Source organism: Poecilia latipinna, unplaced genomic scaffold, assembly GCF_001443285.1.
Source record: "Poecilia latipinna isolate Pla-1442-1.1 unplaced genomic scaffold, P_latipinna-1.0 Scaffold19, whole genome shotgun sequence".
Classification (NCBI taxonomy): Eukaryota; Metazoa; Chordata; class Actinopteri; order Cyprinodontiformes; family Poeciliidae; genus Poecilia; species Poecilia latipinna.
Genome location: NW_015112635.1, coordinates 678364 through 698840, shown reverse-complemented (window position 1 = coordinate 698840; position 20477 = coordinate 678364). Strand labels below are relative to the sequence as shown.

The window sequence follows — 20477 nt, the reverse complement described above, 5'->3', positions numbered from 1 at the left end:
ATTCATTTCATTATTTACAAAATAACGCCTCTTGGTTGATTTTTCAAACAAAGGTGACCTGGTTTGGCATACTATTTTAATTTGTAGATATTAACAATTTATGTCCCTATTAATACAATTACGCCTATTGAAATGCATAAGATAAAAGTATGCTAAAATTATTAATCAAAATTAGTTGAACGTAGTTCGATGTTCTTTCTACTCGGTAAGGAATAATGTACCGTCTGTTCTTCTTTGCATTTATTTAAAAAAAAAAAAAAGCAACAGCAGACAGAACTTTCCCATTTGCTGGAAGCCTGATCTGCAAGGAGCACGCAAACGCAGCATTCTCCATGTATGTCCAAGCGCGCCCTCTATTGACCAGAGTTTGGCATACAGGTCCTAGCAATTTAAATGAGAGGGAGGAGGAGATGCTGTCATCCGCTGTGGCTGAATCGACAAAATTAGAAAGACCATGGGTGTATTTGGAAAATCTGTTATGCCGCTAATCCATTTGTAACTGCGGTCACTCGGAGACGTTCATGAGGACGATGGCGTCCCAGCAGTGCACGATGCAAGCCGTGCACGAGTTCCTGTTGGAGAAAGGAGGGAGGGTCCGACAGATGGAGCTGATCGATCATTTCACAGCTCCTTGTGGCTCTAATGACCCTCAGAAAGAAGGGGCGGGATGGGAGTTGCTGAGCGGCATTGTTGACAGCGTGGGTTTTGTGGAAGTGGAAAACGGGGTAAAATTTGTGTGCTTAAATGGCGAGGGCTGCGAGGAGTCGGTGATGCGTAAGGACGCAGACGGCCACGTTGATGCGGAGTGCAACGGGAACATCCAGGAGACGCTGGACAACAAACAAGTGAACGGCAACCCTGATGAGGACGGAGAACCAGCAGGTGAGGGGGACGCGACATTATTTAAATGCGCTTATTATTTATTTATTTTTGTTGTTTATGACCTCTAAATGCCTGGGTGATTGCTTATTTAACTTAGAGTTATTATTATTATTTTAAGCTCAGGAAAATGTAAAGCATTTGTTGAATATTTAAAATTAATCAAAATTTTCTCTATCAGTAAAAGCCTTGCAAAGAAATTAAAGGAATCATTCAAAGAATAAGAATCTCATTAAAATTTGTTCTCAGTGAGCTGCAAAAGCAATATCACTACTGTACCTTGTTACATTTATGACCATAAACTAAAACGTCTCTCATTGGGATCTAATGTGATGGAGCATTGCAATGTGGGGCAAACAGTATAAATTGGAAGGTTATGGTTTCACAAATAAAATTCTTAAAAGTGTTGTGAATTTTCCTTGACGCCATAGTACAAACATAGTACAAACAAATCAATTTGGATTGTTGAATATTTAAACTTAATTTGTAAAGTCTAGCGAAGATAAGTATAAATGCTTTGGATTTCTTGTTATATTTAAAATATATTATTAATCCAAGGGAAATTTGGTATTGTTGATAACTTTGTCCATTAAAGAATCTCCTGTAGTAGTCTCTGCTACAACGACACAGAAGAAGCTTCTGACTGCAGACACTGTTGTTGCTTTGCTGTATCATAAAGAGGATGCTTAAGGCTGTCAAATATATCTTTCATTTTATATAGCATTCCTTTTGTCAGCGGTACATCATCCAAAACAGAATATGGTACAGATGTCAACTTACAATAACAAGCTCACAATTAAGTGCATGAGGTTGTGGAAACGGCAAAAGAAACGGCACTGTGTGTGCAAGCCATTGTTTTTTTTTTCTCAGTTTAATAACACATTGTGATTGTCCTACAGAAGCATCAACCTCAACCAGTCTGGACAATGACTATCAGTCAAATGGCAATGAGCAACCTGCAGCACAGGCCCAGGGTAGCACCGAATCAGGTACTCCTACCACTGCTGGAGGAGGAGAGGTGAGGCTGAGGGACAGGAGGAGGCGAGAGTCTGCGCCAGCTATCGGGACACATGACCTAGACCAGGCCCATGCTGCTGGCTCCCACAACCATGTGGCGAGAGGGACGCGTCGGGTGTCTAAAGGATCCCAGCGAGCTATGCTGATCAGCTGCCTGTCTGAAGACAGCACACTGGAGGGGCTGGAGTCTGTGGGGGAAATACAAACACCGAAAGGAAGCCGCAGGAACTTCATAGAGCTGATGATGAGTAGCTCACCTCATGTGAGACATGCAGAAATAATGTTAACGTTTTACTGGTGTTGCATTCACTGTATTTGTATGTCTGAAATTAAAGCGTCTAAAGAGAACTTCCCATATGTGGCAGGTTCGGAGGTCTCTGATCAACCGTGGCTCACGCATCCGAGATTCTGTGCGGAGTGACGGCGACTCATCGTCTGTCCTCTCCTCGGCCACAGACGAGGACAGCTCTTCTGTCACCCTGGACCCCCTTGAGCACGAATGGATGCTCTGCGCCTCAGATGGCCTGTGGGAGAGCCTGCAACCCCTGTTGGCTGTCGAACCGAGTCTGGTTGCCAAAAGAGATTTTGTGACCGGCTTCACCTGCCTCCATTGGGCCGCGAAGCACGGCAAGGCTGAGCTGCTTTCCCAGCTGCTGGACTTTGCCAAGGAGAACACAATACCTGTAAATGTGAACGCAAGATCAAGTGCTGGCTACACGCCGCTACACCTGGCTGCCATGCATGGACACACACAGGTGGGTAGCAGGGAGTGGGGTATCATGTGTTGCACTGCCTTAGTGTAGCTAAGTGCAGCTGCACATAATTACCAACAGTCTATCTGCTCAGTTAGCCAGTGCCTTGGCTTGTAAGTGCAAACAGCACTTATAATGGCTTTCTTTCAGCAATGGGTTTCTTCTTGCCACCTCTAAGATGCTACGAATCTTTCCTGTAGAGTTACCATGTGACTCTTGGCCATTTTCTGATTAATCTTCTTGCCTGGCCTAGGTGGACAATCATATCTTGGTAAAGCTGCATTTGGGGCTTTACTCTTTACAATTTTGAATGCTGGATTTGAAGAGTGTCCAAATGTTGTTTAATGTTGTTTTTACCTTGACTTTGCTTTGAACTCAACTCCGGCTGACCTGTCAAATGTGTTCTTTGGTCTTCATGAGACCAATTTTCTCTAGCATAAAGAAGTGGACTCGATTTAGTAAGATGGGTGAATTCTGGAGTTACCAGACTTCATTGAAGTTGACTGAATACAAATACATGGCATCATTTATCATTTTTAATTGTGAAAGAAAAAAAAACATGTATCTATTTTTCCCTAGTTCAGTTATATGTGTTGGTCTATCCCAGTGACATGCACTGAAAGTTTGGGATTCTGATGTGAAAATGTTTGTAAAAATGGCAAGTGGTTGGAATACTTTTACAAGGACTAATGAAGATGTTTTACTGGCAGGTGGTTCGTGTGCTGCTCTCCGACTATGAAGCGGACCCTGAAGCTCGGGATTACAGCGGGAGGCGAGCCATCCAGTACCTCTCCCCGCTGCTGGCTGCTGACCTGGAAAGGGAGGGGTTGGTAACCTCACCTGGACCGGAGTCAGATACCGAAAACACCAATGGTGGCAGCAGCAGAACACGAGGCTGGAGGCTGCCCAAAGTCCTCCAGGGCAACCTGAAATCACTGCGACTGCTGACCTCACCGCCAGAGACGTCGGAGGAGTCAGAGAAGACCAAGGGGGGCTTGCAGAGGAAGTCGTCCCTGAGCCGGCTGAATGCCCGGCTGCATCGTGGGCGCCACCGAGCCCAGATCATCCACAGTGCCTCCTTCAGGGACACCGGGGAGGTAGGAAGAGAAGAAGAGCTGCCCAGGAGTCCTCTGAGAGCCAGACCTCTGTCCAACCTGTTTGGATAAAGTTCTACCAGCAATACAGAATGAGCTTCATACATTTAAAATGTATACTATAAATCTGACAGGTCAGATCTCAGAATAATAAGACACAGAACATTTTTTGTTTATATTGCAGAAATTAACAGAAATAATAAAAATATGTTGTCTTGAATGAGTTAATTTTGTTCATAATGCAGTGGTTTTTGTTGAGCACTATTGTGGCAGAGCACAGAACATGTAGCATTTTATTGCACTTGGCAATACTTTAACTAAAAACTGTTTTTGTTTTTCACCTTTTTTAAAAGGACTGTTTAGGACCTGCTGAGGCGCATCACACAATCCGACATTTTACACTGAAATTACTTTCCAGCAGGTTTATCTCAAAATGTAGAGAAATAAAAGCCATTTGGATCGACTCCACTGTATTCTCTAAAACTGTATCTCCGTTTTCAAAGTAATATATTTTTAGGGTGGAGTTTCTACATTCCAACTCCATGTAACTGGATGGTGCTCAAGTTTTTTTTTGTATAGTTCTATAATGTTTTTAACGTAGCAGATTTTAATATTCAATCTTTTACAGACACCTTGTGTGCACTTGTCACTTTGAAGTTATTGGGGGTTGTTTTAGGACAAGCTGAAATACCTGAAATGTGTTTCAAGTTTTAAGTCTTATCTTTAAATTTAAATTATACCTCCATCCCACTGGATGCATCTGATTATATAACTTTTCCCATTTATCTTCACTTTAAGTTAATTATAGTAGTAATAGTTTCTACCAAATAAAAAAAAAGCAAACAGAGATTGACATTCCTTTTCTTTTAACAGAAATAAAAGAAAAGGCTATTGCTGTATGGTTTCAGTGTGGGAATGCACAGAGCACAGGATTTGTCTATTTTCTTCTGACAATTATGTAACTCACATTCACTGATATTGGTTCCCTTTTTCTTTAGTGACTTTTTAGTTGTGTCTTAATAGCTATTTAAGTTTTTAGGTACTACAAATGGTCACAAGATATATTTTTTGGACCTTCAGCTCTTCATATGTTCAAAGTTTACAATTCTGTTATGTCACATATTTGCAGCTTCTTGTTCAATCAATCAATCAATTTTGCAGAAAGACTATTTAGATGATTCTGGCTCTCGAGCAGATAAGTGATTCGTGTAAGAGGCTTCATACTGAAACGGGGCTCTCGTCTTCTATCCCTTATCAACGCAACCTTGCATTTACACAATTGATTATTATGTATTTATTTGCTGTATATTGATGAGTAGCACTGAGAAGACCTCCTGATTGGTTTCCCAAATATGTGAACCCTAATTGCTCAGTGACGCAACCCAGATTTCTTGAATGTTTTCTTTGTATTTTGTAGCATTTGTACTAAAATCATAGGACTCTGTGTTGTTTTCTCTTTTTTTTTTTTCATTTAGAAATGCATAAACTAATGTTGGTTCTCGACTGCATGACGTTTTGAGTGCTGCTCACTCCTTTTTCAATTGTGAATAGTTGTCAGTGTTGTTGGTGATATACTGTGAAGTTCTTCAGTGATGTGTGATCATTGTGAAAGAGCCACTCTGTCATTCTTGTTGTGTTTGACTGGTAAATGTGAAATAAAGCAATATTTGTTTACATTAATACACGGGTTTGGAGTCATTTATGAAGTATATTCTGTTGTTGTCACTACAGCTAACACTGTTAAATAAGATATTTGCCATGTATACATCAGAAAAGGAGACAGAGAGAGAGAAAAAGAGAGAGGACTGGTCTGCAAGTGGTCAGAGATGTGGCATGGAAAAGCCCTACATTTCCAAAAGAATGACCCATTTTATCTGCTTTGACTGCTGGCTGCCACTGATTGCGTTTGTGTTGTGGTGCTGAAGAATCGATGATCTGATGACCCCCTGGGTCAGCTTTGGAGCTGCACATACAGTAAATCCACAGCTTTCTGTCTGTGAGCTGCACAGCATCAGACATTTTCACAGCAATCTTTTACTCTGCCTTTTTAGAGTGTTTACATCTATCTGTTGTTCTGTTTTTTGTTTTAAAATAATGTTGTATGCTGTTTTAAACAGTATGAGACTGAAGGGATGTTGTTTGGTTTTTGTACACCAAATCCAGAAAAGCCTTCCAGGGATCATGAAAAAGAGCCTGTGGAATCCAGTGTATCCCTGGGCAGCCTATCTATTCAATGATGACTGCTGATTGGGGCAGAACAGAGAGGCTGTCTGACTGCAGCTACTGACCTATATACACACACTGAAGGGGCGTAATGCCTGTTACGTAAATTCCTCTGCCATCTTTTCAGGGAAACTGTGCCAACTTTTTTGCCTAGGGGATTTTTTAGGCCTAATCCATGTCCGGCACATACACTCCTCTCTGGTTTTTGGCTGAACAAGCCACCATAGTGATCATGACATTATACAAAGCTTAATGAGTGAATGGTCGTTATTGAGACAAACGCTCACTTAGGCTTTCGTTTGTCACATGACCCACAGTGCTGTAAAAAAGATAATTAGGGATTTCTGAAAACAATTAAAAAAATTATCCAGATTAATAATAATGAGACACACAGGAACATATTTTTGATATTCAAATGTCTTCATGCACCTTAAACAGTTTTACATTTTATCATTGTTTTTCTCAGATTTTTATGTGACAGAGCAACATAACATAACAGATATCCCAGAAAGCCAGAGAACAGTTAGAGCCAAGGGAAGTTTTTTTAAACATAAGAATCCACTCTGCGCACTACACTTACAGTCCTTTGAACATCTCCCGGAGAACTTTTCAAACCACCGTGCAAAACTAGAAACAGTATGGCACAACTGGAAACCTACAAAGAGAAGCAATATTTGAAGATTTGTTCACTGATGTTCACCATCCCATCTGACTGAGCTTGAGCTTTTTTACAATAAAGAATAGGCAAAACACTGTCTTGGGATGCAGAATAAAGTATTTAGTCAGATGTCTGAATATGCATTTCATTTAAAACATAATTCTTTTCATCCCAAAGGGAAATTAAATATTGTTGTAACTCATATCCTTCATGTACTTTCAAAATGTTGTGAATGGTGAAGGATTGGCAGGAAGGATCTCCGGTGGCAGTCTGTCTTGCAACAAATCTGAAGAAACAGCTGACTGGAGGCATTGTTGCTGTATGACAAATAGCAGAGGGTATTTTTACAATAACAATGATGACACCATCAGTTGTTGACAAGCAGTGATAATCCACCTCTTTGCTTTTGCCACTCCTTAAATCTGGAACTTCATCTTTTTTCTCTCTCTGCTCTTTGGTCCTGCTCTGCATCCACGAAGCCTCTGTTTCAACTCCTCTGGGATTCGGAGTCATTGTTCAAGTATTTTTAGAGCTTTTAAGATTCTTATCAGGTGCTCACTGCCATTAAAAAAAAAAAAATCCTGATTGTTGCCATGGTTACACATAGAAACAACCAGTGCCATCAAAAACTGTTTGAAAGTAAACAATTAAAGGGAGGAATCTTTTCACCTGCAAAGCATCCAAATCCAGAGGGAATTGTCTATAAAAATGCAATACCTCAAATTCTAATTCGTACACAAATCTGCATGTGTTATATTTTATGTCAAATTCTTTTCATTTGTGATTTGTTACAGCTTCACTTACTTCTCTTTCTTCATGGTAGTTTTTGTACCCCTTTGTGACACAAATGTCAGTCACTGAGATAAAGGACAGAATGTGCGGTCTCGTAAATGTTTAGCTATTTCTGTTGCACCACACCAGGTGGTGTCGCTGTTTGTTAACACAGTCGCCGTGGCAGCGCTGTTAAACGTTGTTTCGGCGGAAGGTTAAAGTGCACTGCATTCATTTTGGTGCTGCGTTTAAGTCTCTATGGGTGATTTCTGTTCTGCGGTGTTTGGCTCGCTGTGTTGCATTACAGTAACATCGCCACTGTTTTAGCAGGAGTGTAGCTGATATTTGGTAGGTTGTACTTTTAAATAGTTACAGCTAACTTTGTACACCGTAATATAAAAATAAACTGAGAGTTCTAAAGCTAGTTATAAAACAAGAAGCTAACTAGCTCCGGTGTCAGCAAGTGCCAACTCCTTTTGTTGAAACACTAACCGTCTTCACAGCTATCTCAAAACATTTTTAAATACTTTTAAACGTTTTATGAACTTTTCGTATAAGAGCCGTAGTTGTTTAAATTTTCAAACCTCGAGTTTGTTTGGATTAGCTAACGCTACATTTTAGCTAATATTGCTCGGCAAGTTAGGTTATAGAATTATTTGATATGAAAATCGCTCGATTTTCCTGCTCTGCGTTTGACCCATGTTTACTCGTTAAATTGCATATATTTTTTAGTACCTTGGAGCCTTTTGCATTTAACCTGAAACTCAACATTTGCAGCTATCCGCAGCAATGACCGCCACCATCGTGCATGACACCACGGAGGCGGTGTGCCTGTCTGCCGAGCACAACCTGTACCTAAAGCCCATCGCCAAAATGACCATCAGCGTGGCTCTGCCGCAGCTCAAGCTGCCGGGCAAGAGCATCTCCAACTGGGAGGTGATGGAGAGAGTGAAGGCCATGGTGGCTCCGGAGCAGTTTTCAGCCCTGCGGATCTCCAAGAGCACCCTGGATTACATCCGATTTGAGGGCGAGGTAGAAAACAAAACCGTGGTAAAGAGCCTGTTGACCCGTCTGGATGGAAAAACCATAAAACTCAGCGGGTTTACTGATGTTCTCAAGGTAAGGCTGACACATTTTGCCTCAATAAAGGCCTTTTATGTTGCTTTTGCTCAGTGTTCTCTACTTTTGCTCATAAAGCTGTGCTTTGATGTTCTGTTTGCAATAGTGAAAAATGGAAAACGTGACATTTGGTAAACCCACATTAACGGCTACTGAGGTTTAATGTTTTAAGTTTTACTTTTTTGCAGCACTTTGTGATCTATGTCTTTCATAGTGCTAAATAAAGTTTTATCTCTTTACTTACTGCCATAAATCACGGCAGGCTTTTCAAAACTTACTTTCATCTGTTTATCCATTCATTTATCAGTCCATTGATCTATCTGCCTTTTTTAAATAGATATTTCTTAACACTTTTGGAATTCATGTGAAGCTATGATGCTGCTCTTACACCAGAATTTCTCGACGTCTGTATCTGCCTCTCTCTGCTCAGGTTCGTGCAGTAGAAAATAAGGTGGATTTCCCCACACGTCACGACTGGGACTCCTTTTTCCGTGACGCCAAGGATATGAATGAGACTCTGCCGGGAGAAAGGCCGGATACCATCCACTTGGAAGGGCTCCCATGTCGCTGGTTCAGCCAGAGAAACAGCCAGTTCCCGGACCGGCCGTCTGAAGCGGTCCTCACTGCTGTATTCCAGGCGTTTGGAAAGGTGAAGATCGTTTCAGTTCTGAGCTAAAAAAACATTGTCAAATAAAACAGTTTATCAAGTTCTATTAAAACAATATACATGCCAATGTCGTTTTTAGGTTCGGCATGTCGACATCCCCATGCTGGATCCGTACAGGGAGGAGATGCTGGACAAGAACTTCAGTACTTTCAGCTTCGGGGGTCACCTGAACTTTGAGGCTTACGTTCAGTATCAGGAATACTGCGGTTTCACCAAGGCTATGGACTCTCTGCGAGGCATGAAGCTGATGCTGAAAGGAGACGACGGAAAAGCTGTGGCCTGCAACATTAAGGTACTGGAAGAGATTCAATGAGAATTTGGTAGTCAGTTGAACTGCTGATTACAATCTTTCTTTAAAAGCTGAAAAAATACACTCACAGTAAAAACACAGTGAGTGTATTTTTACCCTTCTTACGATTAGCAACCATTTATGTTAAGAAAAGTTGCACCGTGTGAGATGCCAGTAAAGCAAGGATGACACTTTCTAAGCAAATAAAGATAATTGTGGCGTTAACATTTTTCAAATCAGTTTTGCACCTTTCTATATTAAAGAATTTCATCTTTAGGCACATCTACATCTGGTGGTTATTTAATCATAAAAATCTCTAAGCTCTTTCGTCTGCATGGCTTATTTCAAATCCTGACAATTAGTTTGCTCTTTCTTCCTCATCTCAGTCATCCTTAAGAAAGCGAGAGCATCGTGAATGTCTTTTTCATCGACAGCAATCTCCTTCAAGGTCATAAATGTGACTTTCTTGTCTTTTCGCATTCCCTAAACTGTTTCTGAATTGCTGTAGCAACATTTACAGCCAAATAGGGGTTTAGAAATGTGATTGTGTTAGTCAGGCACAAAGTAGCTTTGAGACCTTTTAAGGCAATGAGACGTGAAGCTGCATCATCAGTTAATGAACATCAGATTAGGCAAGTCTTCTAATCCATAACCTAAAGCTGAATAGTCTAAAGAAGGATGAGAACAAAACAGAAGAGCCCTTTATTAGTCTTTTGTGTCCAACAGTATCTCCTTACTGATTATAGATTATTGAGTAAAAGTATTTAAAAGCATCATAAACTAACTTGGCAAGATGCATTTAGATATCATGCTGCATTTCAGCTGGGAAAATAAATTTAGTTGATGAAGCTTTCTTGTTTTCTGGGTTTTAAAAAAAAATTAGGTTATATTTGACACCAGCAAGCACCTGAGCGATGTGTCTATCAAGAGAAGAAACCAGGAGAGGCTGAAGCTGAAGGAGCTGGAGAGACAGAGGGAGGAGCAGAAACGAAGGGAGAAAGAAGAGGAGGAACGGCGGAAGGAGGAAGAGAGGTATGACAGAAATAAAGGAGGAAGTTCATCAAGAATAAGAACTTCAAAAAAAAAAAAACAACACAAAATTATTTATTCTGCTTCAGAGGTGCTGGTAAAAATTGTTTTACAATTTTAGACCTTGACAGCACTACAGAAACATTTTTTTTCTCTAAGTCGTTTATTATGAAGAGCAGTCTTATTGTTCATGAGTGTATTTATTTCCCTTTGAGTCACAGCTAAAAAAAATACTTCCAGCTGTGATGATTTTTCCGTGGAAAACATGGACATTTGATCATCTGTCCAGGAAACAGAGGGAGATGGAAGAGGAGGAGAAGGAGAGGAAGAAAGAGGAGAGGATCCGGAAGCGAGAGCAGAAGCTGCGGGAGAAGGAGGAGCGGAGGAATCTGAAGAAGGTGAAGAGGCAGCAGGAGCAGGAGCAGAAGAAGCTGCAGGTGAAGATCGCCATGGAGGAGAGAAGGCTGCTGCTGGCTCAGCGAAACCTGGAATCAATACGGCTCATTGCTGAGCTGCTCGCCCGAGCCAAGGTACTAAATGAACGCAGCACAGCTCTCAATTACTGTCCACCTGGTTACACTGCAGCTGCTGAAGTGTGGAACATTGTAATTAACCCCAGAAAGGACAAAGAGTTCATGCTTTAATGCTCAGAAGTAATAAATGAGTAATAAATGGGCACATTATGTACTGCGGTATTGTACGGCTGCAGTAACGATTATTCTAGGAATCTAGTACAATTTTGATGATGCACCTTCTGCAGATTTTTTATCTAACTGCTTAAGCTTTTTTATATTAGCAATACATAAAAAATGCAAATAAACAAATGATTCAATTTCTTTTTTATACAAGAAAATAAACATTTTATTGCCTGAGATATAATAACCTAGCAATCCTTTAGTGAACGCTTGATCATTTTTAGTCAATGATGTGCCAGCGGCTAAAAAATAGTTCTAAAATCAACATGTTAAAAGCTCAGCCGTTTCTACTCGACTTAGCATCAGTACAGTGTGTGGCTGATTTGTTCACAATTTTTTCGATGAACTAATTAATTTCTGAGTAGAAAAAGGTACTTAACAGTTTTTTTGTACAGAATGTGAACCAGGTGAGGCCAAGTCTGCCACTTGAGATGTTCTTGGTAGAACATATTGAATTACTTAATTACTGCTCTGTTTATTTCTTTCATCAAATTGTCTTCTTTTTGGAACTCCAGTTAACGATTAATCGGTTACTAAGTTAGTTGACGATAATTTTGATAATTAACCATGATTAATTATCATGGTTAATTAATCGATTCGGACCTACTGCATTATCTGGGTTCATCTTTAAGGATGCAGTTCCACAGTACAATTAGATCTGCAGGATTTTACTTTGGCCAATAGCTCGGTGATGCTTTACGTCTTGCATAGATATTCACACATGATTAACTTTCACATTCCTGTTTCTGATTTCACTGTGTTTGTGATTCATTTTATCCCAGATCCTGAAGCAGCAGCAGCAGGAGAAGGAGATGGCTGAACGCAAAGAGCAGGAGAAGCTGGAGCAAGCGCGTCAGAAGGAGGAGCTGGCCCGTCTCCAGCAGCTGGAGGCCTGTCGGCGAAGGCAGGAGCAGGAGCTGCGGCGGGTGGAGGTGGAGAAGCAGCGGGCGCTGGAGCTCCAGCGGAAGGAGAATGAGCTGAGGGAGAGGCTGCTTTGCAACCTTATCAAGAAAAGCACAGCGGCTGCAGATCCACACGACCTGGCCGGCCCCCCGGCAGAAGCAGCGGCTCCAGATCTTAGCGATGTGATGCTTGGGGTCCTGGGTCGGGTCAATGGGGTGAAGACAGATGAAGGCAAAGAAAAACAAGTGTCTAGATTCGTGCAGTCTGAACTTCTGGAGAAAAACCAATCAAAGGGGAGACGAGGGAGGGATGAAAAGAAGGAAGAGTTCGTTCGAAGCGCGCGCAGCGGGGAGCGAGGCTGTGAAAGGAGCTCGCAGAGTCAAGGGGGAAGGAGGCATCCCCAAAGTCCCAGTAGGAAGAGGCGGAGCTCGAGCCGGCGAAGGAGGAGTCACAGGACAAGCGAAGGCCGTCACCGGGGAAGGAGGCGCAGTAGCAGCAGGAGCTCCAGCAGGGGGAGGAGCCTAAGCAGCAGTGGGAGGAGCCACAGCAGGGGGAGGAGCCAAGGGCGTAGTCACCGCAGGTACGGCAGACGAAGGAGTAAGGACTACAGGAGCCACAGTCGCCACAGCCGGCGATACCGAAGGCACAGCGACAGCAGGGGGCGGAGCCACTCCAGAGGACACTGAACGCAGCGGAGCAGCTTCACTCACGTCTCCCGTTTCTCTGCACGAGCCTGAAGTTCAGCAAGCTTCAGAGGGAACGCAAGAGCCTAGAATATGTACAGAAAATAGTTTAATTTCATAGGTAAAACTTGAAACTTCATCACCAAAATGTTACCAGCTGTTCAAATAAGTCTTTGTTGTTGATTCACCGTTTTTAATTTTGTACTTGTGTGTTGTTTGTTTTGTTGGTTTGAGATTTCTTGACAAAATTTTCAACTAAGAAAACCTAGCAGAGTATTATAATCTGGTCTAACGGTGACATAAATTATATACAAGGTTCTTTTTTTTTTTTTTTTTTGACTGAAACTGGTCTTCAAATCACTTTATTTAATTTCACAAGTGTTTCTTTTTTCCTTATTGCTCAACTGTGGAAAATAAACCAATGGATTCATAAGACTCGGTTTCAAATTCTTATTTAAATCAGTTTATACAGTTGGCTCCTCTACATGTTTTTCCTCCTTCAGGTGTGTGGACCGCTGGATTATACGTTTCCTTCTGCTCTGCTGCAAACAAATGTTTCTGAAATGGCAAGTTATATTTTAAAATGTGTCCGACATCAGCTTTTGTGTTAAAGTAGAGCATGACCGTTGTCTTAATGGTGTGAGCCTAAAACAAACAAAACTAATGCATACTGCTGTTAGAATGAATGTCACACTTGAGAGAAAGATTCTGCATCTTTTATTATTACAAGATATGTGATTTTTTTTTTTTTTAGAAAAGGCTCATTCAGCCGACTTTGGTTCTTGTCCAAATTAAAACAAGTTTGTCAGTTTTACAGGGGATAAATCCACTGTAAGAGCAACAGATGATTAAAATGAGTGGCTGCCTTCTGAAGTTTAAAATGAACAAATGCAGACCGAAAAGTGATTTCAATCTTTCTTTGACCTATAAACATTGTGTTGGATATATTTCTTAACTGGTCTTTCAGCTGAACTTGAAGAAACTAGATGTTTGTTTTGTTGACATTGCTTGTCATGGAAAAGAGAGTTCTGTATCTGCTTGTGGCTCACCCTGAACATGTCTTGCACACAGTGGAAGTGGTGATAATAAAGATTTGAATTTGACAAACTTTAATGAAAGTTGTTTTCTTTAGTGGGAGGTAAATGGGGAAAGTAAAAAAAAAACAAAAAAACAAGTGTCATTTTGGGTACCCTTCACATTTTGAACAACTATGTAACCATAAAGTAGTTGTGATGTAGAAGGAAAAATATTCATGTATTTTTAGTAGAAATGACTTGGAAAAAGTGTGGTGTGTTCTTTAATTCAGCCCCCATCTTTAATTTGCACAACTATTTTTTTTTTTTTTGCTGCAGTTTCTGTTTGGTACAAATTTGACTCTCCAGCAAATTGAACTGATACAGATAGAGGCTTGTTAGTTCAGGATTTTAAAAAAATCTATACCTTTTTAAATGGACAATGCCAGACACAACAGTTTTTTTATCAGCTGTGTTATTTGCTTTCATTTTAACATAAGTGGGCCAAAACATCCAAAGACTTGGGCACTTGCATTTACTAAATTTGTATTAAAATATTGCATGTCTACTGAATAGCAGAAAATGCACAAGAAAAATTATTTGACCACACATAATGTTACATGTAGGCCAAAAAGGCCTGGTCTGTTCTCACCTTACCAGAGCACCTTTTTTCCTACAGTTCCAAATAAGATTTCTTATGTATTTCTTGGCTGTCTTTCGTGAAAAAAATAAAAAGTAATAATTTTACATATATATATATATATATATATATATATATATATATATATATATATATATATATATATATATATATATATTTATTATGAAATCCACAGCTAATAATCATCCAGTGAGCAGATTCTCCAATCGCAGCTGTGGCCAAATTAAAACAGGATTCTTGACTGCTTCTCTAATCATCACTCTCAGTGGGATGCCTTGCTTAATAATTCATAGAACATTTGTCAGGGAGTATAATTTGGCAGGATTGCTATTAAACATATTCAGGGGAGCATATATATTTTTTAAAGACATGGTGAGACCACCGTCCTGGTCTCACTTGGGGTTATGTAAACTCAGTAAAAAGTGGCTTTGGTATGTGACTACAGTGGGTGAGTGATTATGAACAAGAGAGCAGTGTTTTCACAGAGTTGTTTCTTTGTCTACCAGACTGAGCCCATGATCTAATCTGGGTTATCTGGCTGTAATCAGCTTAGCCCACTGCTACTCTCACTACTGCTGCTGCTGCTGCAGGGTGGGCACTTTGTTTGCTTTCAGTCCGCTTCTGTCATCTACTAGCATAAACATCTAGCAAGCTGACTGAACAGTGGAGATCAGCTCACCTGCAGAGACACAAAGCACTCCGTCTACCTGGGGGGGATGGCTGAGCTTCCAGATGCAGGTCCCACCAAAGGGGCACCAACTACACCAGCTACAGATGTGTACCCTAGAAAAATACTGGAGTACATGGAAGGCTTTCTTATCTCCAAGGTAACAGCCGTGTTGCAACTTTTAGATAGAATTTTCTTTGTTTCAGTTCAATGCATGTGCACACTCACTATTATGTGGGCTTACTTGAAAACTTAAGCTGTAATGTATCTATGTTACTTGTACTACGGATTGAACACAATGGGTTTTAATTTCATATTTATTTTGTCACTAATGCTCACTATCTTAAATGCATGTTGCTCTGAAATATTTTTTATGCCACTTGAAGTTTTTCCTTTTTTGTTACAATACAAATGGAACTTCCTGGTATTATATGAGGACTCCGTGTAAAACAGTACAATTTACCTGTGAAGTGGAAGAAAAAAGAATGTGAAAATGTTTTACACATGCATGACCTCACAAATTTGGTGTGCTCGGATTTTAAGCAATCACATGACAATAGCTGACCTTTTCACCTCCACAATGGTTGAACAGCAAACTTGCACAATTGTCAACAATGTAAGATTGTCAACACATTTCAGAAAGTCACATACAGCTAGCAATGTCCCCTTATTTCTCCTGATATAAATGAAATTGATGAATTACACCATCGTCTTTGGCCGTTTCTCCTCTCTGACCTAGACGGTGTTCACATCCTGCGAACTGGGCGTGTTTGATGTGTTGCTGGCTGCAGAGCGTCCGCTGTCAGCAGAGGAGATCAGTCAGGCGGTGGGAGCCAGTCTGGACGGGACGCAGCGGCTGCTGGCTGCCTGCGCAGGCCTGCAGCTTCTCAACACACACTGGGACAACGGGCAAGGTCAGGAGACACTAAACAATGACTCATAGTGAGTTCTAGTTCCGAGTATTTCACTATAAATTTGGGTTTTGCATTTGAGTGTATGCTTGATGTTGATTTACAATAAATGGGCAGAAGTAATCATACGCTTTTACACATTCTGTGATATTACAATCACAAACTTTGTAATATTGCTTTGGCAACCTTTTGTGAAGTGGATGGAAATGTTCAGAATTAATTCTAGTGTTATTTTTATACCACATTTAGAATTTTCATGCATACCAAAAATCTTATTTGATGTGCCCCCTTCATGGCCTCTGGAAAACCTTTAACTTATTATGACTTTATTCTCTTATATCTTCCACACAGACTGCATTAGAGTACAGAGGTACTTTTAACTTGTTTTTATTTTGTCTATTTGACATTTATTATTAACTGCCTCAACTACATCCACTTCCATTTTATGTCATGTGTCTGTCTGCAACACAAAATGAAAGGACAAAATATTGACCTGCAGTCTTTTATTAGTTCATTCTTTTCCATGTTTCTCCTTCCTATTCAGTTTTTTATAGTAACACAGAACAGTCCAGAGTCTTCCTCACACGTTCCAGTCCTTTGTCCCTCTGCCAGTCCATCCAGTACAGCTCCAGGACCATCTACCTCTGCTGGCATTATCTCACAGATGCTGTTAGGTCAGTAAACAGAGCAGCAGTTGCTTTTATATGAGCAGCTTGGATGTTTTATTCCCCCCCCCCCTCCCCCCAACAAGTAAATATTTAATGTGCAGCAGAGCATTGCCTGTCAAAATTGCATTGAAGCACTCAAAAGTCAAGATGTCAACTACGCTTTGCATTAAGTCTAACAAGAAAAAAAATCATATCAGGTCAGGAACTCCTCAGTGTTATGGTCAGTGCGCAGGACGCTCTGGTTTTGTTTCACTGGATTTCCATCAGGCTACTTCCAAATCTATTTCCAGGAGTTGATGTCACAGTTACCTAATTTATAAACGTTCCCAGAGAATGAATAATCTGGCAATGTGCTGTCCAATATGAAAAATTATACCAGGCCTTTAGATGCTGCACTTTTGGGACTCCTCATAAATGTCAGCTCGCGTTGGGTTAGGAGTAAGAACGAGTTTTTATGGAGGTAAGCTTTGGTATGGGGAGAATTAGAGGGCTGGGGCTGTGACTGTAGGAGAAACAAGAACCGAACAGAACTCAGAAAACAACAAGAACTTTTAATAGTTTGACTCAAAAACTAAAACCAGTTTTATTAGCAGTTAAGTTTCAACCACTGCAGGTAAATATACAGCAATCTTCCTAAATTAATAATCAGGACAGGGACCGAAACAAAGAGAAACTTCGCTCTAGTCCTCCGGTTTCTTCAGCTAAATAATGCAATGTGAGGCGATATTTTAAAAATGCTGCACGTAATAGCAGCACACGATAGAAATCTGGTCTTGGTGGACAGCTGCCAGAAGAATGCTATGGTTAAAAGTCAGGTTTGCCACAAGCTGTGGCAGAAGCATGAAGGAAGAGACTTAGGATAAATGAAAGTCCAGACCTAAATCCACCCTCTTCATGTTTTAAATAAACACCATCTATCCTTTTTTATTCCACCTCACTTCATTGCACATTGCTTCGTGTTGTCAATCCAATAAAATCATTATTCAACACATTGAGATTTCAGGTTGGTGAAAATGAGACATTTTGAAAATGCTCTGAAGTGCTTTTGTGAACAAAAATAAAGGCTACAGTCTTATAAAACTGAACATTTTATCAATGTGGATGTCATGAAGTCAGCCACAGGTGGGCAGTGATGAGCTGTGAGAGATGCAGGTTCAGCTGGCAGCGTACAGTGTGCAGACTTGAGTCACCTTCTCCTGTTTGAACTCTGTCTTTTGATGTTCTGGGAGCCAGCAGCCAGCAGCTCTCTCACTGTGGCTGACCAGTGAGAGTGGAAAAAAGATTAAAAATAAATAAATAAATAAATAAATAAATAAATAAATAAATAAATAAATAAATAAATAAATACATACATACCATGACAGATGATACAAATGTCTTTTTTTTTGGCTGCCTGTTATTGATTTACATTTTGTTTTGCTTTGCATTTTCTCAGAGAGGGAAGAAATCAGTATGAAAAGGCTTTTGGAGTCAGCTCAAAGGACCTGTTTCAAGCTCTGTACAGGTAAAAAGCTTTCTTGGTGCTGAGAGTTCAGCTGAACAAACATACAGATCAAACAGATGAACTGTCTCATTTACATTCTGTCACCTTCTGTTTGCTTTCCAACCATTTCCCTCAAAAAAAAAAAAAAAAAAAGATCAGACTTGTTGGATTCATTGAGATGCAGAAAATGTGAAATTAAATGAGAAAGCGGGAAACAGTGAGAGGGCATGACCGGTGAGGTGAGGAAGCCAGAGCTAGAGAGACGAAAAGAAGAAGAAGAAGAAAAAAAGAAGATGCCATTGTCCTAGAGGTCTGATGTGTTTATAGCATCCAGTGCCCACAGTTTTAACGCATCACTGATCTGCTGGTCAGCAATTTTCAGGGGTCATCACACACACAACACGATTTTGTAGCTAAAAGATTTTGATCAGGCCGCCTGAGGGCCTGTTACATTAACACCAGCAGACCCAGAGGACGAGAATTCATCCAAAGTGAGACACGCAGAGGAATAAAGCACAAAAACATCCTTCTTCTCACCAGCGCGGGCCTTAAATGCACCTCAGGTTTCAATATTATTCTGTCAGAGGGACTAAAATATTACTCTGTTATGAATTACTCAGACTTAAGCTTATAAACATTTGTGAAAACCACATTATAATTGTACTTTATACACTTCCTAGCAGCCATTTTTTTCCCCTAGGCAGTACTTTTCATCAAACCTGAAACAACTGGAGAAACTGACAAAGTCTGAAAATAGAAATATTGTTTTTCTTATTTTGTTTTCTAAACCTTTTAGAAATGACAAAAGGAACCCAGTTGGCTTTTCCTGTTTTCCTGCTGCTGTTTGTTTAGACTCCTGAAGTAGACGTTGGTTTTCGTTTCTTGCAGATGGAAATCTTTTTAGTCATCCCTACATTCCAAAAGCAGCTGACAATTTTAATAGAAGCTGCATCGCTGCTTTAGATGAATGCAGAGCAAGAATAACCCAGCCGTGAACCATGTAAACAAACTGTAGCATGACAGCGTTCAGATGCATTTGCAAATCAGCATCAATGCGTCGAAATTAATTTGCCGAACAAAGAACAGTCTCAGCACCTGTGCTCAGCTGATTTGATACGGAGAAGCATTTGTTGGCTCCTGCTGATTTCCCCTGTGAATACGGCGGAGAAATTAGCAAGGGAAAACAAATGCTGAAGTCATTCAGTGCGTTCTCTGAGCTCTGCAGCGGGAGCAGGAGGATTGGAAGCTGGCTGGATGACTCAGACTCCTGTTTACCCATCGCCGTTTAACCAGTCATGTACTGCACCTGAATAATTTACAGCCGAGGCCCTTTTTTTCAGCTCCACTTCTTAACCTTGAGGAATCGGGTAGGAGTCGGAAAGGGGAAACGAAACAAGGCAAAGGAATGTGGAATTCAGAAGCATACAGCATTTACATAAGATTTTAGTACAACTTTTTAAAATTTGTGGAGATTTTTACTTAGTTGGAAAAGATGTTCAAAATATTAAAATCTAAAGTTAAGGTACAGTCAGCAGAAATTCTGAGAAACTTTATTTAACCTTCTGCTATTTTTCTAAAATTGAGAGCAATTTTTAAAATAAAAAAAAGGTTTTCCAAACAACAAAAGTACTTTATATGTATTTAATTTTCTTAAGATGTATATCCTGATTTATTTTTCCTAATTTTTAACTCATGAGGATTCATCTGCAGAGGAATATTGATCTGAAAAGGTGGTACAGATAACCTTCTCCTCATCTGTAGATGAAAAAACAAAAAACACATCATAGAGTACTAAATAAATAATATGTGGGTTGAAATGAATAAATTTCAGTTTTAGTGTAATTCAACATTGAAAATAATCAAATAAAAAAATACATTTTATCAACCTCTACACTAAAATAGCTTATCATCACTTTATTAATTAGTTAAAGTTAAAATGAACTCATTGTGATCTGTAATTAATATTTCTCCTATCTATTTGTAGGTTTTCAACCTTCTCTTTGGCTACTCTGTGACCTACTCATGTGAGCCACTGCTCATGTGACCAACCCTACCCCCTAACCCTTACCCTGACAAAATGCAACATGCTTTTATTTTCCCAATGAATGAGTGAAAGGATATCGAAAAGTGTAAACAGAATCAATCAGCTACAAATTCTAATAAGCCATAATATGCAAAGAATTATCAGGTAACAAGGCTATCTCACTAAAACTTAGATTGGATGTCGTAGAGGGCAAATTTTTAGTTATTTTTTTTTACTGTACTGCATTATTCTCCCACCTCTCCGCCGCAAAA

The 20477-nt window shown here is 40.1% G+C and overlaps 3 protein-coding genes across 5 annotated transcripts in view; all 3 read left to right on the top strand.

Moving 5' to 3' along the window:
- The first annotated feature begins 339 nt into the window (after window positions 1-339).
- Window positions 340-5422, top strand: sowahca (sosondowah ankyrin repeat domain family Ca). Its single transcript, XM_015035111.1, has 4 exons — window positions 340-882; window positions 1779-2158; window positions 2262-2651; window positions 3359-5422. The coding sequence occupies exons 1-4, from the start codon at window positions 522-524 to the stop codon at window positions 3812-3814; spliced, it is 1587 nt and encodes a 528-aa protein (XP_014890597.1). The 5' UTR covers window positions 340-521; the 3' UTR covers window positions 3815-5422.
- A 2161-nt stretch (window positions 5423-7583) lies between these two features.
- akap17a (A kinase (PRKA) anchor protein 17A) lies at window positions 7584-13886 on the top strand. Its single transcript, XM_015035098.1, has 7 exons — window positions 7584-7742; window positions 8172-8513; window positions 8944-9162; window positions 9260-9472; window positions 10353-10501; window positions 10788-11028; window positions 11976-13886. Exons 2-7 carry the CDS (start codon window positions 8184-8186, stop codon window positions 12780-12782), a joined length of 1959 nt encoding a protein of 652 aa, XP_014890584.1. The 5' UTR covers window positions 7584-7742; window positions 8172-8183; the 3' UTR covers window positions 12783-13886.
- A 1153-nt stretch (window positions 13887-15039) lies between these two features.
- asmt (acetylserotonin O-methyltransferase) overlaps window positions 15040-20477 on the top strand; it is a 20465-nt gene continuing 15027 nt past the window's right edge. Inside the window, exons 1-4 of one of the 3 annotated variants that reach the window (XM_015035088.1) lie at window positions 15040-15280; window positions 15860-16034; window positions 16576-16705; window positions 18135-18203. In XM_015035088.1, coding sequence (XP_014890574.1) covers window positions 15170-15280; window positions 15860-16034; window positions 16576-16705; window positions 18135-18203 — 485 coding nt within the window. In that variant the 5' untranslated portion in view covers window positions 15040-15169. Of the gene's footprint in view, window positions 15281-15679; window positions 15737-15859; window positions 16035-16575; window positions 16706-18134; window positions 18204-20477 lie in introns of those variants that run through there. The other 2 variants (XM_015035069.1, XM_015035079.1) reach the window with 2 other exon arrangements.